Here is a 26781-nt window from a genome sequence, read left to right as displayed (position 1 = left end):
TCCTCAGAGAGCTGGAGGTTTGAGGGTTGGTACCTGTAAACCCGTGGGGGCTAAGCCTTCCTTCCTGAATGTCTTCGGCCTCTCATCATCCGTGGGGGCGACATGGCCAAGAGTCCTTCCTCTAGCTTGACACTGTCAGGCAATAGCATGGAGCATGATACGCTGACGAACTAGTAATGCCCCCATTACATTTTCTCACTGAAGTTGTAAGGACACTGTAATGGCAGATAAAAGTGAAGTTTGCAAGTCGGAGCTTCACGCAGCATGATGTGCGCAACCGGTGTAGTCAATGTGACCTGCGATGTAGGATCCTCATCCCTCCATTTAAAAATGCTGCCAATACTGCCTGCTGCACCCTGGGACCGCCTGTTTTTTTCAGGTGTTTCCTGGGGCGAGCGTTAAATGAGGTGTAGGGTCGAATGTTCCATCCGGGGCGTTAGCGCTGCGTTGCATGGCGATTAACGTCATAATCTCGGTTAGAATCGACGACGGGGCAGCAAGTTTTTATGCCGGCTCTAACTAGTAGCCGAATCTACCGGCCGGTGGTAAATCCTGGACGCCCGGCATTACGCCCAAAAACAGCACTTAACGCCCCACTGGGGCGCTAACTGAGATACAAATGAGCCGAAAATCCAGCTCTAAAGTCTTTAAAAATGAAAAAGAAGAACGTGTTTATATAACATTTTTCCCAATCTTAGGATGTTCCAAAGTGCTTCCCAGCCAATGGAGTTGAGGTACAGATCAGCCTTGATCTAAATGAATGGAGGGGCAGGCTCCTGCACTATTGGCTAAATTTGATTGGTCTCATCTAAATAAACAGAGGGGTTGAATGGCTTAATCCTGTTCCTCTATTGTGTATGTGGCACTTTGATAGGTGGGTACTGTGACAGGTAATTTAAATGTTAAAGCTCACATAACTTGCCCGTCACATAGTGCATAACGCCTGGCGTGACACAATTGCTGCTATTTTTTAGTAAGTATATGCGATAAAAAAGTGCTTTGAGGTGGCATGCAGTTGCGTGCTCTGGCCACCAGGTGACACTGTGTGCAGTCTTTCAGGGACACTGAGCAGATCGCTGCCATCTTGTTTTCTGGTAAAGGAAGTTTTACTTTTAAATTTTATCCTTTTTGTTTTACAATTTTTTTACAGCTTAAATTGAAATGATTTATTTTCTTTTTTTTAATCTTTTTTCTTTTCAGTCACCTGCTTCACCTGAGGAAAATAAGGGGTTCCCTGCCTGATCCTCCTGGACAGCCCTTCACTCAGTGATGAGGCCTCCGGGTCCTGACCGCAATTTTATTTGAACTTAAATTAGTTTTCAGTTCTCTTTATACTTAATAAATATATGTACACGTGACAACATCACATTTGGGCCTAGTCACATACCTCCCTGTTGATTGTGCTTTGAAACCACTCTACTGCCACCTTGGCTGATACTTCGCACCCTGCAGCTCTCCTGCCATACTGGCTAAGTTGGAGTGGCCTCATCAGCTGGTATCTCTGCCCCATGCACTCAGCTTAAAAAGTATTAACATAGATACATAGAAAATATGTGCAGGAGTAGGCCATTCGGCCCTTCGAGCCTGCACCACCATTCAATAAGATCATGGTTGATCATTCCCTCAGTACCCCTTTCCTGCTTTTTCTCCATACCCCTTGATCCCCTGAGCGGTAAGGGCCATATCTAACTCCCTCTTGAATATACCCAATGAACTGGCATCAACAACTCTCTGCAGCAGGGAATTCCACAGGTTAACAACTCTCTGAGTGAAGAAGTTTCTCCTCATCTCAGTCTTAAATGGCCTACCCCTTATCCTAAGACTGTGTCCCCTGGGTCTGGACTTCCCCAACATCGGGAACAATCTATCCGCATCTAACCTGTCCCGTCCCACCAGAAACTTATATGTTTCTATGAGATCCCCTCTCATCTTTCTAAACTCCAATGTATAAAGGCCCAGTTGATCCAGTCTCTCCTCATATGTCAGTCCAGCCATCCCTGGAATCAGTCTGGTGAACCTTCGCTGCACTCCCTCAGATTAGGAAACCAAAACTGAACACAATATTCCAGGTGAGGCCTCACTAAGGCCCTGTACAACTGCAGTAAGACCTTCCTGCTCCTGTACTCAAATCCACTAGCTATGAAGGCCAACATACCATTTGCCTTCTTCACCGCCTGCTGTACCTGCATGCCAACTTTCAATGATTGATGAACCATGACACCCAGGTCTCATTGCACCTCCCCTTTTCCTAATCTGCCGCCATTCAGATAATATTCTGCCTTCGCGTTTTTGCCCGCACAGTGGATAACCTTATACTGCATCTGCCATGCATTTGCCCACTCACTTAACCTGTCCAAGTCACTCTGCAGTCTCTTAGCGTCCCCCTCATAGCTCACACCGCCACCCAGCTTAGTGTCATCTACAAACTTGGAGATATTACGCTCAATTCCTTCATCTAAATCATTGATGTATATTGTAAAGAGCTGGGGTTCCAGCACTGAGCCCTGCTGCACTCCACTAATCTGCCTGCCATTCTGAAAAGGACCCGTTTATCCCAACTCTCTGCTTCCTGTCTGCCAACCAGTTCTCTATCCACATCAGCATATTACCCCCAATACCATGTGATTTGATTTTGCACACCAATCTCTTGTGTGGGACCTTGTCAAAAGCCTTTTGAAAGTCCAAATACACCACATCCACTGGTTCTCCCTTGTCCACTCTACTAGTTACATCCTCAAAAAATTCCAGAAGATTTATCAAGCATGACTTGGACCGATCCTGTCACTGCTTTCCAAATGCACTGCTATTTCATCCTTAATAATTGATTCCAACATTTTCCCCACTACTGATGCCAGGCTAAACGATCTATAATTACCCACTTTCTCTATCCCTCCCTTTTTAAAAAGTGGGATTACATTAGCTACCCTCCAGTCCATAGAACTGATCCAGAGTCGATAGACTGTTGGAAAATGATCACCAATGCATCCACTATTTCTAGGGCCACTTCCTTAAGTAGTCTGTGATGCAGACTATCAAGCCCCGAGGATTTATCGGCCTTCAATCACATTAAATTCCCTAACACAATTTCCCGCCTAATAAAGATATCCTTCAGTTCCTCCTTCTCACTAGACCCTCGGTCCCCTAGTTCTTCCGGAAACATAGAAACATAGAAACATAGAAAATAGGTGCAGGAGTAGGCCATTCGGCCCTTCGAGCCTGCACCGCCATTCAATGAGTTCATGGCTGAACATGCACCCTCAGTACCCCATTCCTGCTTTCTCGCCATACCCCTTGATCCCCTTAGTAGTAAGGACTACATCTAACTCCCTTTTGAATATATTTAGTAAATTGGCCTCAACAACTTTTTGTGGTAGAGAATTCCACAGGTTCACCACTCTTTGGGTGAAGAAGTTTCTCCTCATCTCGGTCCTAAATGGCTTACCCCTTATCCTTAGACTGTGACCCCTTGTTCTGGACTTCCCCAACATTGGGAACATTCTTCCTGCATCTAACCTGTCTAAACCCATCAGAATTTTAAACGTTTCTATGAGATCCCTTCTCATTCTTCTGAACTCCAGTGAATACAAGCCCAGTTGATCCAATCTTTCTTGATATGTCAGTCCCACCATCCCGGGAATCAGTCTGGTGAACCTTCGCTGCACTCCCTCAATATCAAGAATGTCCTGTACACAATACTCCAAGTGTGGCCTCACCAAGGCCCTGTACAACTGTAGTAACACCTCCCTGCCCCTATACTCAAATCCCTTCGCTATGAAGGCCAACATGCCATTTGCTTTCTTAACCGCCTGCTGTACCTACATGCCAAGCTTCAATGACTGATGTACCATGAAACCCAGGTCTCGTTGCACCTCCCCTTTTCCTAATCTGTCACCATTCAGATAATAGTCTGTCTCTCTGTTTTTACCACCAAAGTGGATAACCTCACATTTATCAACATTATACTTCATCTGCCATGCATTTGCCCACTCACCTAACCTATCCAAGTCACTCTGCAGCCTCATAGCATCCTCCTCACAGCTCACACTGCCACCCAACTTAGTGTCATACGCAAATTTGGAGATACTACATTTAATCCCCTCGTCTAAATCATTAATGTACAATGTAAACAGCTGGGGCCCCAGCACAGAACCTTGCGGTACCCCACTAGTCACTGCCTGCCATTCTGAAAAGTACCCATTTACTCCTACTCTTTGCTTCTTGTCTACCAACCAGTTCTCAATCCATGTCAGCACACTACCCCCAATCCCATGTGATTTAACTTTGCACATTAATCTCTTGTGTGGGACCTTGTCAAAAGCCTTCTGAAAGTCCAAATACACCACATCAACTGGTTCTCCTTTGTCCACTTTACTGGAAACATCCTCAAAAAATTCCAGAAGATTTGTCAAGCATGATTTCCCTTTCACAAATCCATGCTGACTTGGACCTATCATGTCACCTCTTTCCAAATGCGCTGCTATGACATCCTTAATAATTGATTCCATCATTTTACCCACTACCGATGTCAGGCTGACCGGTCTATAATTCCCTGTTTACGCTCTCCCTCCTTTTTTTAAAAGCTGGGTTACATTGGCTACCCTCCCCTCCATAGGATCTGATCCAGAGTCTATGGAATGTTGGAAAATGGCTGTCAATGCATCCGCTATTTCTAAGGCCACCTCCTTAAGTACTCTGGGATGCAGTCCATCAGGCCCTAGGGATTTATCAGCCTTCAATCCCATCAATTTCCCCAACACAATTTCGCGACTAATAAGGATTTCCCTCAGTTCCTCCTTCTTACTAGACCCTCTGACCCCTTTTATATCCGGAAGGTTATTTGTGTCTTCCTTCGTGAAGACAGAACCAAAGTATTTGTTCAGTTGGTCTGCCATTTCTTTGTTCCCCATCATAAATTCCCCTGAATCCCACTGCAAGGGACCTATGTTTGTCTTTACTAATCTTTTTCTCTTCACACATCTATTGAACTAATCTTTTTCTCTTCACATATCTATTGAGCTGACCTAGGTCTAAATATACTGCCTTGACCCAGGTAGAAATGTACTGAGCTGACCCAGATATAAATAAATACATGTATTTCCCTGACCCAGCTTTAAATAAATAAATGTACTGTCCTGACACTGATATAAATAAATACACATACTGTCCTGGCAACAGATGTAAGTAATAAATGTATTGCTCTGATCCCGGTATAAATAAATAAATGTACTGGCCCAATCCAGATACAACCGTAAGTCTGCACGCACTTTCTGTTTCAATTTCCTACATTCCAGTGTCCATATTTATATTGGCAACTGCCTATGTAATTTGTCACACTGTAATTACACCCTCTCGTCAGTAGTGGTGCTATCCTACCTCAGCTCTCCAGCTCCCAGCTCCTCAACCTGTCCTGCTGAGAAATTCTTAGGTTGCAACCAACTCTATTTCTCTGCTTCTCAAATGAGCATAAGTTTTGTCAAAATATTATATAAACATAAGGACATAATGTATGGTTTTAAAGTAGAGACTGTATTATGTTTGCACACCTTGGTGCAATTATTCCCAACCCCCCTTTGAGCTGAAGAATACGCCTGGTTTACACATCCCACATGATGTTTTATCATTACGTTTTCTGTGTCAACTTGAGAAATTACACTTTCAGCACTACATTTTGTTAAATGCAAATTTATTCCACCTTATTTGTTCACACGCCATATTCATAAAACAATAAATTGGAACTCTAACTCTTAAGCAGTGATGAAAATCTACCAATAAAAAAGCAATACTGAACAAATCAAATCACTCAAAATATGTTTTCAAAATGTTTGTGTCCACCTAGATTTTTCTTCAGCCAGCTACTGCACATGGGAATAAAAATGTTTAAAATAAGTGCTGTAACATAGTAAAGACCTTTAAGCAAAAGACATATTTCACAATAGCATGAATAAACTTACATTTTGTGTTTCTGAAATAAGTCAGGTCAAGAATGCGGAGTCAATTAAAGATAAGGACAAGAATTACAAAAGTGATTTGAAGAGGCTGACAAGAACCAAGATAATGGAAGGTCAGGGCTTTAAGCCGATAAGGATTCACGAATGAATTTTGGATGGTATCAGTATGATTCTCTCTGCTAATCTGTGCACCATCTCTTTTTTTAGGCTAGAACAATAATTATAAGTTTGTGTATCCAAATAATTTCAAAACAAACTGGACTATTGACATGCCCTGACACATTGTTCTGAGTCTTCCTTGAAATTTTGTTTGGTAACACTTCTGTGAAGCACCTTGGGATGTTTTACTGCATTAAAGATGCTACATTAGTGCAACTTGCTGTTGTTCAATTGACCTTCTTTCCCATAGCTGTCCTTCACCATTTTACAGACTTATTTATATGTGTAACCTTGGTACGTGAAGGGGAAAATGTATTTATTTACTTGCAGTGGGTAAAGAAACCATTTTTTTTATTTTCAAGAATCAATCAAAAAACATTTCCTTCAGTGTCTCTGAACACATCTCCCACAACCTTGTTTCCAAATCCTTTCAGCAGATTTATGCACCCTGTCACCACTTCCAGCCATCTTGAAACAACATAACCTTCAACTCACACGAGCAATGCCATGGGCCATCTGCTGGTTTTTGAGTTAAATTTGTTGACAAATATATGTAAATATTTTCAAAAGATTCTGACCTGTGAATCACAGCAAAAAGGTCCTCTGTTGTGCGGAGTTTGTTTGGTGATACGAATACATTATCTTCATTAGTCTGAAGATCCACTGGAGAAGTCAAATAACTCTCACCCTGTCCCACATCTGCATTTGAGAAATACAAGTGGCGTTTCCTTAGTTATTTTACTATAAAAATTACATTTATTTTAGCAGGCTGCACAAATTGCATGAATCTTTCATGGTGTGGACACCTTTAATGAGATTGTACTATGGTTAAATAGGAGCCATAAAAAATTGTATTAAAAATCTAGCGTATGCAGCATTTCTAATTACTTATCCAGACCATCCCATTAGTTGAGATGTTTTGATATTTGATGAAAATCATAATGGCAGATGTTGCAAATTTGTGTCTGCCATAGATTCTCAGGTAGAGTGGTGTCAGTCACTTCTGTAAGCAGCTTGAGTGCCTTTTATGGAGGTTGACTCACATTGCCTTGTATCTATGACCGGGAGTGTAACAATAGTACACTCCTTGCGACCTGAACCCAAAAATGTGTGTCCTTTAGGGGTGTATTTCCTCAGTATCTCTGAAGGCATTCTGAGAAACACTTCATGAGGTAAGGCTCAATACAAATCGTTAAGCTGTTTTATTTCACATTGGGAGCAACAGTTCTAACCAGATTCACTTAATTCAATCTGTACAACTTATATTTGTATAATGATATATAATCACAAACATCAGTGGGTTGTCGTACTTGAGTTAAGCAGGTGTCATCTACCTATTCATTCAGAACTGCTGACTTTCTGAACCTGCCTAAACTTTTGCAGCTCTCGGTTTAACTGCCTTTACAGACTTTATGTCAGAACATGCTTTTCACTGTGATTACTTAGACAAGCTAATGAATTGCTTATTATTTAGTCTCTGGAAAAGTCAACTTCCATTTAGCAGATAAACAACCTTTGTTGAGCTGCTTTTTCTTAATTTGTAAGAAAACATGTCATTTAAAAGGTTCAACATTAAAAGTACGTCTTATTTTCAAATTGTTTCTGTGGAAAAATGGTATAAAAAAAATCACAAAATGGGCTAGCAGTTATACGGGAATCTGTGTTAAATATTTGTTATATATTATTGTTCTCAAAATTAAACAATATAAAAGGCCATGCTCCAACACAACTCTTAAACTTATGATTAAACAGAAAATGATAGCTTCAGCATGCCCGGGGTCACGTTATACATCAATACTTAAGGACGCCACATAGAAGTTTGTTCTCTTTTGCAACCAGGATCTATCAGCATTGGGACTAAGGGGAGATTGGCATCTACATATTACAATAAATTAGCACAAAAATGTACTTTTTGTCTACAACTTAGAATACATTCAAAACCCATAGGATGAGAAATCTATGTAAATAGGCCAATGGGTGGCATTAACACATGCATTGGTGTTTTTTGTTACTGTAGCACTACCAAGCAGAGAGGTTAGCAATCTCACCCTACAATTTGATGTGGAAATAAAATGAGAAAACATTTACCTAAGTGCCCTTTGTAATGCCCGTCGCTAGGACTCTCACACAGATCTTCGGCAGTTTTGCTGTGACCATCAGCACTTTCCGGACAACCATCTCGCACTCTTTCGGCTATCTCTTCTGTACTGTCTTCGTTGAGCTTCTGTGCACCTACTAATGGTGGTTGAATTTTGTCCTGGGGTGCAGTTTCATCATCATTAACTGAGTCAAAGTCGAGTTTTCTTTCCAATTTCTCTGCAGTTTCAGGTCCCAGTACTGCTGCTGACAACGTTTCTGTAACTGTGTTGCATGGTGAACACACACTATCAGGTTTCTCTTCATTCCCTGTTTCTTGTTCAAATACTTCATTCCGAACCTCTTTGTTGGAATTACTGAAGTGTTGTTTTATTTCCTGTAGAGCGCTCTCCTTTACTGAATTCTTTTCACAGATATATTTGCAGCTGTTGGAGATTGTCTGACAGCCTCCTGTTGCAATCAGTTGGTCATCTCCAGGTTCTGTGTTCTGTGGACTCTCGTTAGATACTGTGAGCTGTGTTAAAGACTTTGCTACTGTAGGAACCAAGGGTAAAGGGGTCAGACTCTCTTCACTCAGCTTATTTTCCAGACAAAGTGAAACATTGCTTTCCAACTGTGAAGCGTTTAGGTTTGTTTCTGTGGAAGATGATTTTTGTAACTGTTGAGGTGGACTGGAAAATTCAGTGCACTTGTGTGTTAATGACCTGTTATAACCGTATGGTTCAGTTCTGTTTGGGGGAGTGACAGTCTCTGTATATTTCGGCTCTTCTCTTATGTCAGGTACTTCTTGGCTTTCTTGTTTGGATTGCTTGGCTTTACTAATAGAGCGAAGCTGTACAGACTGTAGAACTGATGGGGTTATGGCAAGGGAAACTGGTGGACTGTTGTTGGTTCTTTCAGCTGTCTCTCTCTGTTTGCTCTGATTTGAGATATGCAATTGGTTTCGGTGAGCTAAAGGCTTGCTTTTAAACAAATTCTGAAGAGCACTTAGGTCAAGATGTGTTGGAGGTATAGTTGGTAGTTCGAGGTCTTTCTTTGTGACATTTGCATCCTTTGTGGAAGACTGCTGCAGCGAAGACCTCCTCTCTGGAACTTTTGGCTTCCGTTTACCACTGCTTGGAGACAAGGGGCCAGGAAACAGAGGTGTAGGCAAAGTTGAGGTCGGTGTTCCAGACTGGCTCGAGTACCCACTAGATGGCGATGCCAAACCTGCCAATTTATCGGGAGAGGACAGCTTGAACTCATTATCGACTGAGGGGAGGGATGGAGTGGTAGCGCGTGATTCAGACTGGGATGTTTGTGACTCCGAGCCTTCTGGAGACTTTGTGCACTCTATGACAGTTGTACCCGTAGCAGTACTAGAGTTTGATAATGATCTGTAGGGATCATTAGACTTTAAGTCATTTAAGAGCCAGAGACCTGCATAATCTGATTGCACAGCGCCTTCATCTTTAAATGACGGTGTCTCTGAAGGGGTGAACTGAGGGTCTGATAATTCATTATCATTTGTATATCCGCTATGACTATCCCAAAGAATATTCCTTTTACTAGGTAGCATGGAACCTTTGAACCTGTCAGATGCAAGACTTAGGTCAAGTTGCAATGACTTCTGTGTATCTCTAGAAGATACAGTGCTATCCTGTCCATTGTTTGTCTTTGGTTCATTCTGGTCTTTCTCATTTGTACAACTTTCATTCTTCCTCAAAGACGAACTGCGTTTTGGCGGGGCTGGTTTTGCCTTTGGTTTCTTGAGCGCGATGCTCTGGCCCCGATGCCTCTGCTTTCCCAACTCTAAATGATCCGATTGAGGGAGTTCGCCAAGTTCAGGAGCATTTTCTGTGCTCTGGATTCCATCGGAGCTTGTGGATGCATAGTTAAAAATATAGTTTCTAGTAGTTCTTAAACCACAGTCAAAGTGCATGGAGGTATAATACCCTTCAGTATCCACAGAGAAATGTGAGCCCGAGTCAGTTCTGGAGGAGGATGGTCTCTCAAGAAAGCTGTCACATGTACCCATGCTAGCAAAACTTGGACATCCCAAGCTATTCGTCCTTGAATGCCTTGGACTAAAATCTCGATGGCAAGATGCATCGTGGCAATGGTGTAAATAGTTCCATTCAGCGTCACTTGTGTGACTTGTATTGAGATCTTCAACAACATCCGTCCCTGTGGAAGTAAAAGAGTTTGTCCTGTGACCTCTGACTTTATCTCCTTGATATGTGTACTGTTCCAGTAGGAAACCTGGTGAATCATAGTTTGTGTGAGCAGGTGTATTCAATGATAATTCTGAGTCACAGTGTGAAGATCCTGTCAGTGGTGGTGATGATGCCGTATGGATGGTCTCTGATGTCTGTGAGGGGCATGTTGAATTACTCCCACTCCAGTTTCCACTGGACGATTGATGGTCTTCCTTTTGATCTATCTGACTACTTAAGAGAACCCCTGCACTAGAGATACTGTTGACTGGACTTCCAAATGTATCTGAATTTGAAGAGATCTCACTGTTTCCCATATCTCCCTCTGGCACAAAGTTAGACTTTGCCACCTGGCCTTCATGCTCTGGATTTTGCTCTGGTTGAACAGTAACGCCTTTGGAATGATGTTTTTGTGGGCTCGGAATAAACAGGCTGGCTTCATCTTCCTCCTCCTCTGCCCTTTCTGGGTTTGGCAGGTATTTTTCAGGAGTACCAGTGATGCTTTCGACGCTATCATCCTGACTTAACTCATGTGATAACAGTGAAACTCTAACGCCTTCTCGTGAAAGGCTGCGTGAGCGAACATGGTTGTCGATTGGTGTAAGAAACATTGTGTCTGAGTCATCAGCCAGGGTTGTGATATTCCCAGCCGAATGTGACAGCGAAGATGTGATGCTATTGCCCCTCTGGGCTCGGATCCGCCTCACTGATGGTGCAGCAATTAAAATATCCTCTGTCTGGCACTCTGAGTCCTTGGTCCCAGATCGCCCGCTGGTTGAAGTCGCCTCATCACCATGGAAGTCCAAGTCTGGGTTAACATGAACGATCACATTCCTTTCTCTAGCCATGGAAGATTCATCAGAATCTGCTAGCCAAATAAATAAAACATAGAATCAAGGCTTATACCATGAAATGACAATAAAGATAGCAGAATATAAACAAAGGCCTAGAATTTCCTTACGGCCAGCGTTTATCCAACAGGCAGCAACTGGTGGGGCCGGAAACGTGATGGGGTCTCGTAACACCAGGTCTCCGCTCCAAAGAATTTTATATTTAATTTGAAAGTGATTTAGTTAAATCCGAAACTAGGGTCTTAATTCTAAACAATGCAAACTATGTAGGTATGTGGGGCGAGTTGGCTAAGGTAGATGGGAAATTACATTAAAAGGTATGACGGTAGACAAGCAATGGCTAGCATTTAAAGGATTAATACATAATTTACATCAAATATACATTCCTTTAAGGCACAAAAGTGGTCCAACCGTGGCTAACAAGAGAAGTTAAAGATAGTATTAGATCAAAGGATGATGATTATAAAGTTGCCACAAAGAGCAGTAAGCCTGAGGATTGGGAGGATTTTAGAATTCAGCAAAAGAGGACAAAGAAATTGATAAAGGGAAAATAGAATATGAAAATAAAATAGCGAGAGATATAAAAACAGACTGTAAAAGCTTCCATAGGCGTGTAAAAAGTAAAAGATTAACAAAAGTAAATGTGGGTCCCTTACAGTCTGAGACAGGATAAATAATACTGGGGAATAAGGAAATGGCAGAGAAATTAAACAAATACTTTGGATATAGAACCTGCACTTTTGTGATTATCGCCCAAAAATGGGTGATATTTCCGGCATGGGCGTTAAAAAAGGGTTTTCAGATCGCCGGCTTCTCACCCGTTCTCAAAGCATCTAGTTTCCACTTTTGAAAGTGGGCATTACCGCGAGCAAAATAAAATGGGTGGTAGAGTGACATTTTTTTGACCTTCTGCCGTAAAGTGTGGCTGTCCTTAGCAACGGCATGGCAACGCTCGATTCCCGCGATTCTGGAGGTCAAGGGTCATCATGACATGCACAGGAGGAGACAGAGAGAGAGGGAGCTCAGACGGACTGAAGGGGTGACTGGGTGTGGTGTGGCTGCTTTGGGAGGAAGGAGGGAGACTTTAGAGTTTCACAGCAAGTAAGCAAACGAAAAGTAGCTGTTACCAGCGACATATTTGACCAAATTTGGCCTATAATGGAGAGAGAGAATGCATCACAGCACGCTGTGGAGACTGACGCTGGAGAGAGCAGTGAGGTTGGAGAGGAGTACATTGGAGGACGCAAAAGAGCCAGGAGGTTCCCGGATGAGGCCAATGCCTTCCTCTTGCAGGAGGTCGAGTTACGCTGGGGTGATTTGACACACGGCAGGCTTGGGAAGCCCACCCCAAAGGCCTACCAGAAGATAGGGACCGAGATACGTCTTTAGGTAAAGAATGATCATTATCATAATAATGATGATTACATCTGTCGGTTATGTGTTGTATCTGTGTCTGTGTCTGTGTCTGTGATATCTCGCAATGATCTCATGCCATGTCGTCCTGCCACCTTTTACAGAAGAAGCTATCGACGATGAGATTCGTGCAGAGGCAAACGGGTGGGGGGCCACCAGTCCCCAGCGACATCTTGGAGTTGGAGGAGTGGGTGCTCGTACTCGTAGGGAAGCACCCCTGGACAGCCACGGACGAATCTGCAGACCCTGAAGTGATGCCACGTGAGTAAAGCTTACACCATTGCATGATGTAAAGACAATAGATGCCACACCCACTCATATCCGAACAATCATATATGATAGATGATTTCTAAAATTGTCATATAAATAATGATGGCCTAATGAAAATCATTGGAATGCAAATGTGTTGATGGTCATGAAATGTGATGTCTGTGATGATTTTGATAGCGATAGTGCTTTTGTTGTGCAGATGCTGTGTGTAGCGCTGGACTCACCTTGTCACCCTAGCACCCCCTTCTCCTCTAATAACCTAATTTATGTTTTGCAGCTCAGCTGCAGTGCGTCCCCAGGCAAGACCACAGAGGCCAGAAGGAGGGAGCGCGGGGCAGGAGTTGGCGGATGATCCTACTATATCTGGTGCTGAGGAGGTCCGATTCTCGCCCGTCAATCCGCTGGGTCTGTTCTCCACGGATGAGAGCGCGGACTTCGAGGAACTTGCATTGCCACGCTCCAGAAGCCATTCCACCCCAAGGCCATCTAGTGGTCCTCTGGTCATTCCGGCCTGCACTCTGGAGGTACCGGGCCCAAGCACCTCGCCACAGGGTACCACAATTGTCCCCAGGACGGCGCCGACCCCGCGGAGTTTCCATTTTGTGGCTAAATGGGCGATATCTGGGCGTTATACGTCATTTCAGCAGTAAAATGGACATTAAGTGGGCATTAAGCATGCAAAAAAAGTGCAGGTTCTAACCCTTTGTGTCTATCTTCACAGAAGAAAATGCAACATAGTGAAGGACCAAGGGTCCAGTGAGAATGAGGATTCTTCAAAATTCCATAGATTCTAGAATGGATCCCGCGGATTGAAAGATAGAAAATGTAACCCCATAATTTAAGAAAGGAGGAAGAGAGGAAATGGACAACTACAGACCAGTTAGCCTGACATCAGTCGTAGGGAAAATGCTAGAATCTATTATTAAGGACGTGGTAACAGGGCACTTAGAAAATAATAAGAGGATTGGGCAGAGTCAACATGGATTTATGAAAGGGCAATCATGTTTGACAAATCTGTTAGAGATTTTTGAGGTTGTAACTAGCAGAATAGTTAAGGGGGAGCCAGTGGATGTGGTGAATTTTGATTTTCAGAAGGCATTTCATAAGGTGCCACGCAAGAGGTTATTAAACAAAATTAGGGCTCATGGGATTGGGGGTAATATACTAGCATGGACATGGATTAGTTAACTGACAGGAAATAGAGAGTATGAATAAACGGATCATTTTTGGGTTGGCAGACTGTAACTAGTGGGGTGCCACAAGGATCAGTGCTTGGGCCTCAGTTATTCACAATCAATATCAATGATTTGGATGAGGGAACCAAATATAATATATTCAAGTTTGCTGATTATACAAAGCTAGGTGGGAATGTAAGTTGTGAGGAGGATGCAAAGAGGCTTCAAGGGGATATAGACTGGTTAAGTGAGTGTGCAAGAACATGGCAAATGGAGTATAATGTGAAGAAATATGAAGTTATCCACTTTGGTAGAAAAAATAGAAAAGCAGAGTATTTTTTAAATGGAGAGAGATTGGGAAATGTTGGTGTTCAGAGGGACCTGTGTATCCTTGTACACAAACCACTGAAAGTTAACATGCAGGTACAGCAAGCAATTAATAAAATAAATGGTATGTTGGCCTTTATTACAAGAGGATTTGAGTATAAGAGTAAAGGGGGGAAAATTCGAGTCGTTTGCACCTCCCATTGACACTAATGGGGCACAAATGACTTTTCGTCCTGGCATGGTGCCACTAACGACTCACGCTAAATTTCAGGAAGGTTTAGAGGTGGCGGTAACCAGTAGCATTCTACTCCACTGTGCCGGCAATGACGACATCATCACCGTGAACAGCGACTCGTTTTTGCTCCAGAGCGAAAATTCAGGAGCACCCCCTGAAGCTGCACAGGGTAATGGCAGCAACACCTTTAGGGAATGCGTACCGGGTTGTAGGCACTACTTAAAGGGGAGGTAGCGCTCAGAAGAAAAAGAAAATCGTCCGACTTACCAGTCACGGTCCATTGTATGGTGGATCGCAGGGTCTGTACTGCGATCTGGCAGCCCGGCACTCCGCTTGAGTGCCGATCTGATCCCATGGCACCACGGTGGTTCAGGTAGGGACCCGCAGAGTCGGCAGCTTGACCCTCCCCTTTAATGAAGAGGCGGGCCCTTTCTACGTGGCAGCGCTGTGCCCCTCTCGGAGTCCTTCCGCCCCGCTCGCACTCCACAGAGTGGGTTATTTTGCGCACAACTTGCTCTCGGGGGCGGTAACCCCAATATCGTGAACAGGGCAAAATTTCCACACCTGACGCAGGAAATCCTCCCTTGCAGCTGTTACTGTCCCCAAACGGATTGCTACGCAATTTCCCTCCCAAAATGTCTTACTGTAATTATAGCGGGCCCTAGTGAGACCACACCTGGAGTATTGTGTACAGTGTTGGTCTCCTTACCTAAGGAAGGATATATTTGCCATAGACGGAATGCAACGAAGGTTCACCAGACTGATTCCTGGGATGGGGGGATTGTCCTATGAGGAGAGATTGAGTAGACTAGGCCTATATTCTCTAGAGTTTAGAAGAATGAGAGGTGATCTCATTGAAATATACAAAATTCTTACAGAGCTTGACAAGGTAGATGCAGGGAGGATGTTTCCCCTGACTGGAGAGACTAGAACCAGGGGGTCACAGTCTCAGAATAAGTGCTCGGCCATTTATGACTGAGATGAGCAGAAATTTCTTCACTCAGAGGATGGTGAATCTTTGGAATTCTCTGCCCCAGAGGGCTGTGGAGGCTCAGTCGTTTATATTCCATGCAAAGATCGATAGATTTTTGGATATTAAGGGAATCAAAGGATATGGGGATAGTGCAGGAAAGTGGAGTTGAGGTAGAAGATCAGCCATGATCTTATTGAATGATGGAGCAGGCTCGAGGGGCCGAATGGCCTACTCCTGCTCCTAGTTCTTATGTTCTTAAAGTTCATTTTGAGCGAATTTCCTCTGAGGGTAGGTAGTGAGAGGTAGTTCCGTCGGCCCCTTGAAGTATGAAGAGTAAAAAGGAGGTGGCACTGGTAGGATGGCATCACCCTTCTGCTCCTGTCTCCTCTGCCCCAACTGAACTGGATACAGGCAAGGTGCCAGCAGTTCACTGCAGCAGCGTTAGTGCGGCCCACGGGAGTATTGTAAGACAGGGTCATGGTTGGAACACTCCAGGTTGATATCAGGTTGCCAAATTAAAATTGGTTCTCTTTTAAAAGGCACCAATTTCACATTTATCAGCATTCTAAAGTTGTTCCTGCCACTATTACCCTCACATGGCTTACAAGTGCCGGATTTTGCTTCCTACCCAGTGGACACCAAGAAGTACCAATTCTGCGGCAGGGACTAGCCCAATCTCAGAAACCTTGGTAGGTTCAAGCTCAGCAGCCCCCAACGATGGTTCACAATTCTTGGTTCGCTGCAGTTTCAGTGGCCGAGTGGGATCACGGATATTTAGGGCCAACATCTTTACTCCTGACTTTTACAAGAGCTAGTTTGGATAAGGGAAATAAGAAACAGATCACAAGGGATCTCCAGGAACTCGTGATCATCTCAGAATATCAGTCCCAGAACAAAAAATACAAATAATAATAGACTAATTTTGGCCATTGAAAGACATCAAATCAGCCATCGCTCAGTGGCTAGCACTGTCGCCTCTAAGTCAGAAGGTTGTGGGTTCAACTGCTGCTCAGAGACTTGAGCACATAACTTCGGCTGACACTCCAATGCAGTACTTCAGGAGTGCTACACTGTTGGGGGTGCTGTCTTTCAGATGAGATGTTAAATCAAAGCTCTGTCTGTCCTTTCAGGCACTATTTCGAAGAAGAGCAGAAGTCCTGGACAATATTTATCCCTCAACCCACTTTACTAGAAAATACTGTGATTATCACAAATCTGTTTGTGGGAGCTTGCTGTGCACAAATTCACTATTGTTAAGCGTTTCCTACATTACAATAGTGACTACACTTCGAAAGTATTTCAAGCGCTTTGGGACATCATGAGGTTGGGAAAGCTGCTATATATAAATGCAAATCTTTTTCTCTTTAGTGAAAAGCTCTGCTCTGATTTACACTAATTTACATTTGGCTGTAGGTTTTCTTTGCAGGAAAGGTTTCTAACCAGGTTTAGTTAATGAAGTTTTAAAATTTTACCTATTTCTTGCTGCACACGTCTGGGAATCCCACTGATAGTTTTTCGCCTTTTTAGCTTCCGTCTTCGCTGCAGCACAGATTGAGGATGAACAAAGGAGTATCGGCCAATGACCTGTCTCTCAAAACCCACTCCTGCAATCGAGAAAGGGAAAAAAAACTATCCAATCTATAGCATACTTTCAAAAGCATTCTAATTGTACTTTTCAGTATGCCACTAGACTTATTTAGCATATTGGTACCAATATGGAAAAATCATATTTGAACCACTACCTTTTAGGTTGTACCGTATTGTTCTTAAGTTACACTCCTAATTTATCGTCACCACAAATTACTACCATCAACAGGAACAAATCTGTACCAACCAGTACTTCACACTAGTGTTTCCTGGCTCACAGTGTTTTCTCCAGGTATGACCCAAGTCTGAAGGGGCAAAATCTGTAACTGTACTGCTGGGTGCTTTTCACAGTTCAAGTGGGCAGTATACAAAAAATTGTCATGTCCTTTTATTGCATTTTAAATCCTAGTGTATACACTGATTATGCATTACAACCTGTCAAATTTTCTGCTGAAATCTCAGCTTATCAATCTAATTGAATGGGCCAGTTCAGATCCGTGAAATTGCTTTGTATTCATTAAAAAGAAAAAACGGTAAATGTTGGGAAACCAAAATAGAAACAACACAGAATAACATAGAACTGGACAGCACTTCCAGGGGCATCAAAGGGTTGAGGCCCTTCCTCAACATTCTGCCAAAGGCTCCCATCCCAAAATATTAACTTGCAGTTCATCTGTACAAATGCTGATGGACCTAATGTGTATTTCTAGTATTTCCTGCTTTTGTTAACCTTGGCTTTTAACAAAAAATATATATGTTTTGATTCAAATGGAAAAATCATCCAGGTCTATCTAGGTCATAGAATCATAGAATGGATACAGCACAGAAGGAGACCATTCGGACCCTCAAGCCCGTGCCATGGAAATCAAGAATCGTTTCAGCATTAATCGTCGATTAAGAAAAGCTTAGGCCTCAGGGAGATCATTTTTAAACATCTTTTAAAAGGCAGCAGTTCGCTTGATAACTCAGCAACTAAAGCTCACGCTGGTGTTGCGCTGAACTAAACAGACAACACTGGTCTCAGGGTTGAATCCTGGTCTGTGCTGAACTAGTTGGGCAGCAGTAGGGACAATACAATGGCTATCCCTGTCTTCAGACTACAGATAGGGAAAATCAACTGGGTTCCCACTGTTGACAGTTACGCAGGCGAGCACATGTGTTCGGATGTCGGGTAAGGGCAATATTGGGCTCGGCTGATAACTATGCTCCCCACGGTTGAAGAGTCCACTGATAGGGTCAGAGTCGAGGCTAACTTTGAAGAACGGTCACTCGAGGCTGCCTAGGCCTGTACTCCAGCATTGGTCACCCATCTCCAGTCGAAAAGAGGACAAAATTGACGAGGGGAGAAATATCAAAATTATGCAGAAAATATGTGATGAGAAGAAAGGTACACTGGTTGAATAGTCAAATAGGCTGGTGGAAATAAAATCTGTCTATAAAACAGATTGTCACCATTAAACAAAATTCACCAATGTAGAGCTGAGCTGTTCAAATTAGAAGTTCCCAGGATGGTTCCCCAGTGGGAGAGGGGCACGAGAACTGTTTGCAGCAACCCTGTGTTAGAGAGGGATAAAAAAATCATTAAGTGACTCCAGCATGAAAATGCCTGATGGGTGAGAAGTGGATTGGTCGCAGTTGTGATGCACCCCCTGCCAGCAACAATTTGAGTAAACTGAAAATAACAATGAGATAATCCTGGTAAAATACCCTGCCAGCACTCAGTGTCTAGGTCCACACATAAAGAATAGTTACCCGAGTGAGGTACTGAGGGAGGTTGTTAAAAGACACCTGTCCAAAATTCACCAAGCAATTATATTGAAAATCAGTTGGTGTCTGAGAGTAGTCCCCAGAGTAGTGCTCACTGATACACGTAATGTGTGTGGAACTGCACCTCAGAACGAGTCCGTGCCTTCAGAAAAGGAAGGGAGTTTGAGAGGGTGGAATGTTTTAACGTTTGGTGAAAAATAAATTTAACACAGTACATTAAATTTATTGAGGTGACACGAGGGGGGAAGATTTCCTCTGTGCCCAAGATGCACCAAAATCGTAAAGGAATTTGTAAAGAACAGGTTTACGATTTCACTACACCTGATTGAAGATTTCGTCTGTGAGCTTAGTTTGTTTACCGCTTCACAAACCGACACTGGAACAGTTCCCAGAACTTTCTGTTTGGAAAAGAACCCAAGTGTCTGATGAGAGGAAGTCACCTAGAAAGTTTGATAAGAAACTGATAAAGCAAATTAATGCTCTTATTTCACTTAGGGTCAATGTAACAAATCCGTACACACCTCTGCTTTTAGTCACCGGTGGATTAAAAAATAACTAGTTAATGCAACAAATTACTCCTGAGTACTCTGGGCAATTCTGGGAGTGAAGGTGTCACCATGACCTGGCATAATTTACTCGACCATCATAGCCATCCATTACTTACATTAAATAGCGCCTGTCATCCTGCTTGCTATATAGGGCATTACATCATTTGTCAAACTGTTAAAGGTGTTTCCATGGCATCTGTGTTTGTGACATCACCTCAAGCATTGGTGAGACTTGCATTGTTCAAACAGCCCAAAGCTGGTCAACTGTGCCAGGTGAAGTAATCGCATTAATAATGACCTAATCAGACTGGACAATGCATGTCCTTTAGTAACATCAGATGACATTGGAGGTACCTTCAAATGAACAATGCTTACTTATTTAGTAGTAAACTGGGAAGAGACCTGGGGTATAAATTACTGTGAAGCACATATCGGGAATTCAGGCACAGAGGTTCGTGTGCCTGTACACTCCTCCATCATAAGGGCCAGAAAATCACACTGACCTTGATGCCTGACTTTCTCCAAAACATTGCTAATTTATAAAAACGGACCAATGATCACAGGTTATTTTGCAAAATACCATCTAAGGTATTTTCTTATTTTTTTTTTTAGCAGCCAATTGTCTGCCTCCCTCTTCTGAAAGTATTAAGTCTTTGCTGGGGTATTTGCACGTGCACTGGTTGCCTTCTGCTACCGTCACCGTGTGGCGACGGCTATTCAACTACCAGGGGGCATCACAGTCCAGCCTGATCCTGTCCAAAACCAACAACCACTTGCAGCCTTAGTCAGTGGCTAGCAATCAGCAACATGCCACAGGTCGGTGTCTCCCACTCCCTAAACTAGGAGCACTGCGGGCAGTTGTAGTAATCCTGAGTTAGGATCATCTTACTTAATAGAGCCGAGGAACTGAACCATATGACTCAGTTACTCATGGGGTAAACCAGTGAACTGAGCCACTGCGATGCTCTCCTTACAATAGAAAATTAAGGAATTAGCATGAGATCCCTTCTTTGTTTTTCTAAATCAGTATCCTTCTGAAAAAATATTTTGTTTAAAGTATTCTAAGATATAATTCAACCTAAATACTTACAAATTGGTTTGCACTTTAACTAACTAATACTTTTAAATGGGCATTAGTCTTAATAACTCTATCATTGTGGGATTCCTATCATTAAAATTCAGTTTTAAACAACGAGAGTTTAGAAAGCTACTAATTTTGAGTATTTCCAAATACACACAATCTTGCACATATAGACCTGGAAATTAATTTTGAAAACTGTACAATAATGAATAAAAAGTTTGATATTCACTATTTTATAGGAGATGTTGACCCATGTATTCTAAGCTGAAGAACACTTCTTAAAATAAAGCACAAAGGAATTTAATATACCTACTTTAAGTCTTAATAAGATAGCATCAATTGCCAGGCAATAATTACAAAATAATGTTCTCTAAGATTCCAATGTTGCATATTGGATAGTAACTATTAGAGAAATGCATGAAGCTTTAGAATGTCTTGTAACTCTCTGTTTTCACTGAATAAAGTTAAATGTAATCCTGTTAAAAATGGCATTTTTCTCCAGCTAAGGAGAAGAAATCAGTCAGTGTTTCTATTCCTAATTGTTCCCTGGGGAACCCTACTGGAGAGTGTGTGTGAGCACGTGTGTGTGTGTGTGTGTGTGTGTGTGTGTGTGTGTGTGTGAGCATGTGTGCGTGTGTGAACATGTGTGTGTGAGCATTTGTGCGTGTGTGAGCATGTGTGTGTGTGAGCATGTGCATGTGAGCACGTGTGCATGAGCATGTGTGTGTGAGTACGTGCGCGTGTGTGTGTGTGAGAGCATGTGTGTGTAGCATGTGTGTGTGAGCACGTGTGTGTGTGTGTGTTTGTGTCTGTGAGCATGTGTGTGTAGCATGTGTCTGTGAGCACGTGTGTGTGTGTATGTGTGAGCACGTGTGTGTGTGTGTGTGAACACATATGCGTGTGTGTGTGTGTGTGTGTGTGTGTGAGCACATATGTGTGTGTGTGTGTGTGGATGTGGACATTGGGTGAGGACATGATCAGGTTCAGCTCAGACTCCCTCCACCCAGCTCGATAGCCTGCTAACAGTCACTATGAAGAATGATCGTTTGACCAACGTAACGGAGCGCTGCATATCTCCAGGAAACTCTATCCCAGAATTGAAAACATTGTGCATTTGCTCAACCTACGATCCAGCATAGCTTTTCTTTATAAATATGAAGACGTGGAACTGTACCAGTCACATTGATGGGAATAACACAGGAAGAAATAGCCTGGGCTTGCTGTCGCATCTTCTGTTCTGGAGTAGGAAGAGGTAGATCTTTGCTCCAATTCGTTTGCCTATCTAGTGTTGTAGGGATGTTCGGTATTGGATTTTTCGGCCTCTGACCTAATGCGATCATATCACTGTCACCATCTGTTGGTGGAATGGACTGTAAAAGAGTATAACAGTTTGATAATGACTGTGTACTTGAATTACAGCAAGAATAGTACATGAAAGAAGCAATTTAAGTGGCGCCCTCTTCATGAAAATATGTTTGGCAAACCTTTCCTGCAAACACAAACACATGATGCAATGACGCAAATCACACAAAACTGTCATATTACTTCAGACAGAATCTCTTTCCGCCTCAATTTTCTCCCCTCATCTTCTGAAGGTGCTGATACATTTTGGGATATAGTTCCACAGGTGCTTACGACCCTCTGGCACATCACCCACCGGCCCAGAGTTCAAGGATGAGTCTAGACAGTGAGAGTCAGCAGCCTGTTTGACCCTGGGGCCAGTAGCTGAGCTTGATCCTGCACCTCACCTGACATTGACAAGTACAAAAACTTTTGCCACTGGATAACTATCAAAAGTGGGAACCCTGGCTGAATTTTCCCCTCCCTAGCCCAGAGGGACAAGGTCCAATTGTAGCTTCATTAAACCCAACCCAGCTGATCTCACTGCCTCAGCACAGACCAGTGATCAAACCTGGGATCTTCCTGACTTATTTGACTCTGCACTAACTGAGCCATTGGGGGCAATATTGTAATGACAATGAAACACAACCCATCTGGTCTACTCTCTTCCAAGTCAAAAGGAAAGATTTACCATGTTTTCATGAAACAGTGCTCCTTTAAGTTTCAGCAAAGCACAGAAATCTAAAACTAAAACACACAAGCTTAATAAATCTACAGGAGGTTAATCGATTAGTGAAATGATCAGAATGAGGAAGAAAAGTGAAAGAAAAATGTTGAAGGCTAGAATTAATATAGATCAATTACTAGATTTGGTGATAAATACTATGTCAACATTAAAACATAAAGAAGACTGTTTTGAAACAATTTTTGTTGCTTATTTGAAATGATTAAAAAATGGAAATAATTTTAAGATGTGTATTGTAATGTAACATTGTTAAATTATATTGTGCTTTTGCCCATCAAGACATCATAATATAATGTCTATATTTCAATAAGAAAAGTAACCAAATTACCACAAAGAGTGGATTTAAAATAACTTTAAAAAAGCAAATTAATTAAAAATAAAGAAGTTGGTCTGCAGTGGTGATGTAACAAAATAAATCCCTTTCTATTTAAAGCTTTCCTGTGCTGAAGGGTTTTACTTCACTACTAATAAGTATCTACATTACAACAGTAACTAACTACACTTCAAAAGTACATTGTGGTGATAAAGCACTAAGGGACGTCATGAGGTTGTGAAAAGCACTATATATGCAAGTTTTTTCTTTCTTTGTATCGACACACAATAATCAAGTGATAAAATAAATGATTTACCTTCACTAAAACTAATGTGCTGATGTTATTTTATGGAGGAGGGGGCAGATTATATTCTAATTCTTCAGCAACAGTTGACAGGTACTTATGTAAACATTAATGCCCATCCAAGCTCACCTAGACTGTAATAGCTTCAAATTAAACAGAATTTGTCACATTGGCTCAAAATTTGCTGTCAAAATAATTGAGGCTAATGGTGTTCGCGTTTTCTATGTACGAATGCCACAACAACTTCAGTCAGGGCAGATGCGCGGTTAAATGGGGAAATTGAAAAGTTGCTGTCGAAGATGCACAATCCGCTGTTAGCTTCGCAAAAAACAACATCTGGCTGCCTGGCTTCCCATTCAAATGCAGTGAATAATGTGAAGTGCCTGTACTGCACTGTAGATATGAAGTAAACTTGCTGCAGAAAGTTAAGTCAAGTCTAAGTTCACTTATAAGAACGTGATAGAAACACAGAAACATAGAAAATAGGTGCAGGAGTAGGCCATTCGGCCCTTCGAGCCTGCACCGCCATTCAATGAGTTCATGGCTGAACATGCAACTTCAGTACCCCATTCCTGCTTTCTCACCATACCCCTTGATCCCCCTAGTAGTAAGGACTTCATCTAACTCCTTTTTGAATATATTTAGTGAATTGGCCTCAACAACTTTCTGGGGTAGAGAATTCCACAGGTTCACCACTCTCTGGGTGAAGAAGTTTCTCCTCATCTCCGTCCTAAATGGCTTACACCTTATCCTTAGACTGTGACCCCTGTTTCTGGACTTCTCCAACATTGGGAACATTCTTCCTGCATCTAACCTGTCTAAACTCATCAGAATTTTAAACGTTTCTATGAGGTCCCCTCTCATTCTTCTGAACTCCAGTGAATACAAGCCCAGTTGATCCAGTCTTTCTTGATAAGTCAGTCCCGCCATCCCGGGAATCAGTCTGGTGAACCTTCGCTGCACTCCCTCAATAGCAAGAATGTCCTTCCTCAGGTTAGGAGACCAAAACTGTACACAATACTCCAGGTGTGGCCTCACCAAGGCCCTGTACAACTGTAGCAACACCTCCCTGCCCCTGTACTCAAATCCCCTCGCTATGAAGGCCAACATGCCTTTGTGTTAATTACTGCCAGGCAACCTCTCTGGCAGTGAAAATTAACTATTACAAGTATGGAATTTTATTCCTCCAGGTTTTAATTGTTGGAGTTTAAAAAAAACATTTTAAAATTAATTTTTAAAAACTTTTTCTTTCTGTCTCTTTTTTCTTCCTCTGAATCTTTCTTTCCCTCTCTTTATTTCTCTTTCTGTACCTGATTTGACATTGAATTCACCCACTCTAATTCACACTTCCTTCTCAGTCCTTGTGCTGTTAATTTCACAATACTTCAATCTGATTGGTTAAGGAGATACATAGTTGCTTTCCTGTTCACTCAGATCGCAGATGCCCTGTAGAGGACGCCACACCATTTCTACCTTGCATTTCCAGCAACTTGCCACGTAAAATATGGTCAACATTAAACAGGCAAAGTCCAACTAACAGCAGGCGTCCTTCATTACCCTCCCACAAGGAATTTTGGGCCATTCTTTTCAGATTAATATTATTTTGCAATTCTTTTTCAGTTAAGTAAAAAACATTTGTTGGCTGAATAGAGAGGGTAAATTTAATAGCTAGAAAACTAGTAATAAAAATGGTTAAAAAATTATTACTCAAATAATACGCAATAATAAAACTATTTATCTTTTTGAGAACTAATATTTTTATTAGTATATAAAATAGTCATGCATGTTGAACATTTAACCATTTAGGAAACAATGACACATTTTCATTTGTCTCACTCTTTGAATAAACTCTTTTTAAGATGAATTAGATGCTAGATTAATCTTTAGTGGTTTATCTCAATTCTTCTTGTATCTTATACTAGGAATGAACGAGTCTCTGACAGTTTGGATATCTGCTACATTGGTTTGATATAAACAAATCCAAAAGAATCAGTTTCAGAGACAGGTACCCTGAAGCGTTGGCACTACAGAATGTATCCGTGAAGTCTATATATATTTAACAAAAGGTCCCGGTGACTTGTATGGAAGCATGTTTTGTTATGAATAGTTTCACAATCCAATTCTCACTACTGTAAATGCCAAATTGTTAATTGTTCATCAATCTACTGGAACAAAGCCAATGTAAATATCACTCTACAAGCTCTTGAAATAACTCTAAACTGACTCTTGAAAATTATTATCTCTCTATATATAGCACATTTGTTACACTAATACATATTTGATGTTTACTCCTATTAAGTATTCTGATCGTGGTACAGACATAGAAATTGAGAGAAAATGAGTCGTATCATGCACCGAAGAAGGAGTGCACCATACAGATAAACACTGCACTTTGGTTAAACTTTAATTTCAAGATTATCAAATGTTAGAGAACACTGGAGCTTGAAGTGAGCAGTTCTTCGTTCGGATCCAATTGAACAAAATACATTTGGACAGGTTTAGATTTATAGTCCAGCTTTGTGCTCATCCTTTGGATACATACACCTCCTCAAAGTGGAGAATGAAACACTTACTTCACATGTTCCACCTTTGCTCTGACACACCCCTCACCACCTGCTCGCTGGGTGCTTCTCTTTAGCAAGCCTCGCTTCTTCTATTTCCATTGTACTTCCATTTGTGCACAGCCATTGCAGCAAGCGTTCATCTTTAATATGAAGAGGCTGATGGAATGATGAAAATCCCTTGGTCACAGCACAAATGACAACTCTCCAGTGGAGTACAAGCGCTGTTTACCCAGATTCCCTCCTCAGTCAGGAGTTTTCCCTTGTGACTAGCGCGAGAGCAGTCCAGGATTCATGCTTAATGCGGTGTTATCACTATAGTGACCAGTTTTTTGTTGTTGTGAAGGCTGCTATTTTCTTCTTTGGTGCAGCCCTTCGAGGGGTGCATATTAAGGACGCCATGGGGAGTAATTAGCTACAGACTGGGTTTTCAAACAAGTTTATCTTCTTTCATAGATGTTTCATTCTCCAATGAGACAAAGAGGGTCTGTTTTGTCAAGATAAACTATTCTTTCTACAGAGCCTGCAAAATAGGCAATGCAGTTCCAAATTAAACTAAATACAGGTATTGACAATGGGTCCTCTGTTGACCTTATATTTAGGGCTTTACTGCTGCTTCCATTTGGTTAACTTCTTCACACCCATCACAAAACAGTGCATGAGGGAACAGCTAGCTTTAAGATTACATAAGTGATTAGCCATTGGTATACTGCCATAGAAAATGCCCTGAAATCTTATGAACTGAAAACATGACTTGAGTTGTTATGAATCACATCCGCAGCCTCACAGTATCTTATGGCTGCAGTAATTCATTGGAGAGTATCAGTTGCTGCCCTTACTGAAGAATAAGCTTTTATTTGAAAACGTTTTTTTCATAATTTTTTGATTTTT

At 42.0% G+C, this 26781-nt stretch overlaps 1 protein-coding gene across 1 annotated transcript in view; it reads right to left on the bottom strand.

Moving 5' to 3' along the window:
* The window catches only part of nhsa (Nance-Horan syndrome a (congenital cataracts and dental anomalies)), a 470910-nt gene that overhangs the window by 8869 nt on the left and 435260 nt on the right, over nucleotides 1-26781 (bottom strand). The window contains exons 5-8 of the mRNA XM_070893952.1: nucleotides 21801-21996; nucleotides 17116-17247; nucleotides 8196-11264; nucleotides 6686-6806 (exon numbers count right to left, since the gene is read on the bottom strand). Coding sequence (XP_070750053.1) covers nucleotides 6686-6806; nucleotides 8196-11264; nucleotides 17116-17247; nucleotides 21801-21996 — 3518 coding nt within the window. The remainder of the gene's footprint in view (nucleotides 1-6685; nucleotides 6807-8195; nucleotides 11265-17115; nucleotides 17248-21800; nucleotides 21997-26781) is intronic.

The sequence above is a fragment of the Pristiophorus japonicus genome, chromosome 11, assembly GCF_044704955.1.
Source record: "Pristiophorus japonicus isolate sPriJap1 chromosome 11, sPriJap1.hap1, whole genome shotgun sequence".
In the NCBI taxonomy this organism is placed as follows: Eukaryota; Metazoa; Chordata; class Chondrichthyes; family Pristiophoridae; genus Pristiophorus; species Pristiophorus japonicus.
The sequence above is the reverse complement of the archived record's forward strand: the minus strand, read 5'-3'. Positions and strand labels throughout refer to the sequence as shown.